Source organism: Prunus dulcis, chromosome 2 (assembly GCF_902201215.1).
Source record: "Prunus dulcis chromosome 2, ALMONDv2, whole genome shotgun sequence".
NCBI lineage: Eukaryota > Viridiplantae > Streptophyta > Magnoliopsida > Rosales > Rosaceae > Prunus > Prunus dulcis.
Window position 1 is genome coordinate 540,017 of NC_047651.1, and position 5,075 is coordinate 545,091.

Below are 5,075 nucleotides of genomic sequence, written 5' to 3' on the forward strand. Positions count from 1 at the left end.
GACCTCGTTGGACTTATAGTAAAGTTTGGATAAAAAATCGGAGGTTATGGGCCCTACGGGCCCAATTGGTCAAATTCAGCGATCGGGGTCAAACCGACCGTTAGATCGTGACGGGACTTCTAGAATGGGCTGAACTCTTGGTTATGGACCAATAGTCATATAACAATTGGGGTCGTGGGCCTTTCGGGCCCAGTTGACTTAGATTGTGGGCTTTGTTGGCTCGGTTGAGGTCTTTTAGTAGTTGTAATTGTAATTGGAGGTTTGTTTTAAAATGGTATTGTGTTTTGAATGTTTTATTAAATTTTTATGAATTATTATGTAATCGCTTTTACTTTCCCTGAATAAGGAATGGCTCGGATAACCGGATTTTGGCATGAATAAGGAATTAATTAAATGCATGATTGTATGTCTATATTTAAATATATGCTCGGTGGCTTGAAATCGATGAATGATGGATACTAGTTTTCTCATAGTATGCTGTACATATTTGAATATAGTTTGAGACCAGTTTTGAAATATTATGCATGGTCAAGTTGAAGTTAAGGAATGTTGGGATTGATCTCATTTTAAAAAGGGATTTTTGGTTATATATTTAAGAATTGATTTTTGGAAAGTTGAGAAAGAATTTGGAAACTAGATTTGTGAAAGTGGATTAGTGGAAAAAGAGGAATTTTATGATAAGTTTCGGAAAATGGTTTTCAAAACCCACCACCGGAGTACCGTCCCCCCAGTTGCGTTCGGAATAGTCTAGTCATTTATGACAATGCCCACGAGTCTCGGGAACCCGTGAACCATGTGGTGCGAGGATTTGCGTTCTCGAGTTGATTATGTCTTCCTAAGTCCTGCGAGGGGATTTGACGGATATGCGTTTCGGGCTGATCACTAGATTCTGCGAGGATATGCGTTCTCGGGCTGACAAAGTGTCCCCCGAGTTTTGCGAGGATATGTGTTCTCGGGTTGACCACGTGTTTTCCGAGTTCTACGAGGACATGCGTTGTCGGGCTGCCTACGTGTCCCCAGACTTCTGCGAGGGTATGAGTTGTCGGGCTGACCATGGGTCCCCCGAGTTCTGCAAGGATGTATCATATATGGTACTTGAAATTGACGCAATATTATTGGAATTGACGGATTATGATTTGGGGTATGCCTAGGTGGAGAGTATGTGAGTTTGGAGATGTTTTAAACTAAAATTGATGATTTTATCCTGGTACTTATTGGTGAAAGTTTTAATACATGTATTCAGATTTATGAGACAAGGATTGTATAGAATTCACAACTATTTTCTTGAGTGATGAGTTTGTTTTTACACGTGAAAGATGGAAGTAGTTTTACTCGAACTGTTGATACTGATATTAAGGTTTCACATGGCCAATGTTATTTTAATAATTTTCTTGTTTTCCTACTTATATGTAATGAGCTATTATATATGTGTGTTTGTATATGCACATATGTGATAGGTGGAAGATTGTTCTGAAATCAATATCTTTTGCTCAAGTTTCAGCGGATTGATTAGAGTTTGAAGCTTTTGGTTTTAGGAAAGTGCGATGGAATATTTAATTCATATGCTTACATATGAGTTGAACTTTATTTTCTTGCATAAAGAACTGCGTGTGGCTTGATCCCCTCAGTAAGGGTACTTGGGCAACCTATGCTAATCTTGGTGCAGCAGCAAGTTTTTGATTGTTTGTTATGTTCAGTTTTGTAAAGTTGATTGTGCTGAACGCACGGGACTATTTGAGTTTGCTGTGCATGTGCCTTTTTCAAGGGAGACTCTGCCGGTTTTCCAATAGATTCAAACCCTAAATCAGTTTTTGGATTAGGGCAAGAAGCATATTTTGGTCATTCGTGCCTGACACCTGCCAGGGGGTAAAAAAAACCGGGTTTGATACGAATTCCAAAGTCGAATTTGGGTCAGGTCCTATCATCGCAATTATTCATTCATGGCTTCTTTCCATTTTGAGTATTCTAGTGCTTTAGTCACACTACTGGGGACATATATATATATATATATATATCTTCCAACTGTTCCACAAAGTATACATGTGACTCTAATAATCTACTTAGAGATATATAATTATTGATTGTGCATTTTCCTTTTGCTTTAAGATCTGCTTCGTACTGTAATTGAGGTTTACCACGATTCTTTCTTTCTGGAAGTTGGTATATAGGGGTATCTGCATCCTTTATGTTTTCTGAAATTAAATCATCATGGTATATTTCATTAGTGTTATTAGTTTCAGGAGGAGATGTTACCTAAACGACTTCTTCAGAAGGTGGTTAGTATGGTACTAAAGCTGAATGTGGGTCCGAATTGGGCAAAATTTCAAAAAACAGTTCAACTTCCTCCTAATGATTTTGGCAGCGTGGAGTTGATCGATCATTTTTCACTGGCGACTGGTTGTTTTGACACAGAGGCTTAATGTTCGGGAAAGAAGGACAGAGCGACCGGTAGTTTGGGCAGAGCGACCGGTTGTTTGGGCAGAGCAACCGGTCATTTTGACATAATGGCTCTAGCTGTGAAGTTATAAAAGGGGGTGACTGGCGACACATATTTGCGGGGATAGGTCTGGTGTACGTTCGGTTACGTTCCGTGACTGACAAAATTCGCCGAGACATGTCTAGTGTACGTTCGGTTACGTCATACTAACCCAAGACTGAGAGTGAAACCTAAATCGTAAAGCCCTAGGTCGAGTTACGTGATTATCCAAGCCTAGTTGAATCCTAAGTGCCCTGCAGTATATTTATAACTAGAGTTTAAGGCTTGTGAACGATTTTGGAACAAGTTCTTTCAAATTCGAGAGCTAGGGTTTTTGGTTCGGGACTTGGATTTAGAGTTTGGAGATTAAAATTCGATTTTTAGAATTTTTAAATAATTGAAACTATTTTTAAAATAAATTTAAATTCCACAAAATTATTTAAGATAATTAAATATAAGTAATTTGTATTTGTTAAGTAATTTTTATGAAATTAATTGAAATATTTATATACTAATTCTTCACTAAATAGTACAGGCGCGCAACTATACTATTGAAATATTAAATATAATATTTTAACGGTATAGCCGTGCGGCTATACTGCATAAATATAAAATTTTAACAGTATATGGCTATTTCTAGCATTTCATGGAAGAATTTGTAAAAGATTTATGTAATGGCCCCAAAACTAAGTTATTCACACTCTTGGTCCCTCAAAAAATTGTTTTCTAGCTTGACCCTCCCATTTAAAAAAAAAAAAAAAATTATGAAAGATTTCATTAATTTGATAAACTTGGAGTATTATCCAATAAAAATGAAGTAATTAAGTCATGGAGGCTCTTCCTCTAACCAAAAGATTCTTGATCTAACAACAAGGCATGCCTAGCAAGGGAGTGAGCCACCTTATTACATTCTATGGAGCTATATCGCCATCTCACCAGAGAGAAAGAATGTGTGAGGCACTTAGCTTCTTTAAAAAGGTGACCTTCCACACATGCAAATCCTCCCCATCTTTCTCAAGAGCAGTAATAATATATTGTGCATCCCCTTCCACTTCAATAGTCCCGACAACATTTCGGCGGGAAAGATCTATCGATTGTTTTTTATAGAAGACAGAGAAATATCATGCGGTGTTACTGCCAAATTCACAAGGGAAGTTTTCAGTGATGAAAATTGGGATCAAACAGATCAACAATGGTATAAGAGGGCTCTAAATCCCGTTGGCATTGATGAAAATTGTGTTGTGTATTCATTTATCTTGGACAAAGGAGAGAACATGTAGCATAAAAGCAAAGTAGCACATATCAATTTTGTATAGAGAACATTAATTAGTACTCTCTACTTCTTGGATAAAGGAAGAGGTGCCAAGGACGATGTAGCACAACCAAGAGCCTTTGTCACGCCAGTAATTGTGGGCTTGACATTAGAACACATAGAGGTAAGAGGGCCTTTGTTTCCACCGTAGGTGAGATCAATGTCAGTCAACTCCACATTCTCACACGGTATGCCCGTGGTACATACAAGCTTGACTGCAAGTGGAGTGAAAGATGAGCCCTTAATGTTCTTGAAGCTAACATTGTTGATCTTAACTTTTGACGGAGGCTTTTGTTCACACTGAGTATATGGGCAGTACAATTGGTCTATGAGGATAGGGTTACTGACATTAACCATGATAATATCCTCATAGTGTATACCCGAGGCAATGCTAGGCGAAGGAGAATCTGGAAATGTTTTGATTCTCACACCGTTCTCCGTATTAGCCAGGGTGCAGTTCTTAACTATGATCCCGGTCACATCCTTTTCTTCCTTATATTTTCCAAGGCTTCCAATGCTTATTCCATGGCCTGGCCCACAAGTAACATCAGTCACTGTGATTTCATGGGAGTCATCACCAATAGAAATACAGTCATCCCCAGTTCCAATCTTTGAATGAGTAATGTTGATAGCAGTCGAAGCCCCGATATGGATTCCATCTGTGTTTCTGCTCTCGTCAGGTGCTGTGATGGTAAGCTGTTGAAATGTAGTATGGTTGCACCGAAAAACATGCATGTGGAAAAATTTGCTGTTAAGTGAAGTTATGTCCTGAACTTTGGAATTTGTGAGGAATTCGAACCGCAGATTAACGGGAAGAGGTTTGCAATTTTTGTTTTTGTGGCAGTCATTTTGATTCCAAGAAAGTGCTCCTTGGCCATCAAAAGTCCCACCACCTGATAAGGTGAGCATGTCAATGTACTGAAAACCAACCCAAGTATCCGGTCTTGTGAGTTGGCTAGCGTCTGCTGGAGCTTGCAATATGCCTTGAACTTGCATCTCAATAGGAGCCTTACAGGGGCCTTTGAAAGTTGCTTCTTTTAAGTTGTATGTCCCGCTCGGAACAACAACTTTACTCGCGGATGGCGATGCACATGCATCACTCCAAGCCTTGGCCAAGGCCGTACTGACATCAGAGCCAGGCTTTGCACCGTATGTTGCACTCGTCACGTCAAACACACTAGCATGAGCTTTAGGGGTAGATGCTAACAATAAGCACAAAAGCATTGCCAAGAAATTTAATTTCATAGCCATCTTGATTTTCCTTCCACTTTGTTATTTTATTCTCTG

The 5,075-nt window shown here is 39.0% G+C and overlaps 1 protein-coding gene across 1 annotated transcript; it reads right to left on the minus strand.

The window, feature by feature from the left end:
- Window positions 1-3,812: 3,812 nt before the first annotated feature.
- On the minus strand, window positions 3,813-5,075 carry LOC117617287 (exopolygalacturonase-like). The gene has a single exon (XM_034346614.1). It carries the CDS (start codon window positions 5,037-5,039, stop codon window positions 3,813-3,815), a length of 1,227 nt encoding a protein of 408 aa, XP_034202505.1. The 5' UTR covers window positions 5,040-5,075.

What these genes read in the sequence shown, in the direction of transcription:
- LOC117617287 (XM_034346614.1), bottom strand. Translation starts at nt 5,039, where the DNA reads ATGGCTATGAAATTAAATTTCTTGGCAATGCTTTTGTGCTTATTGTTA.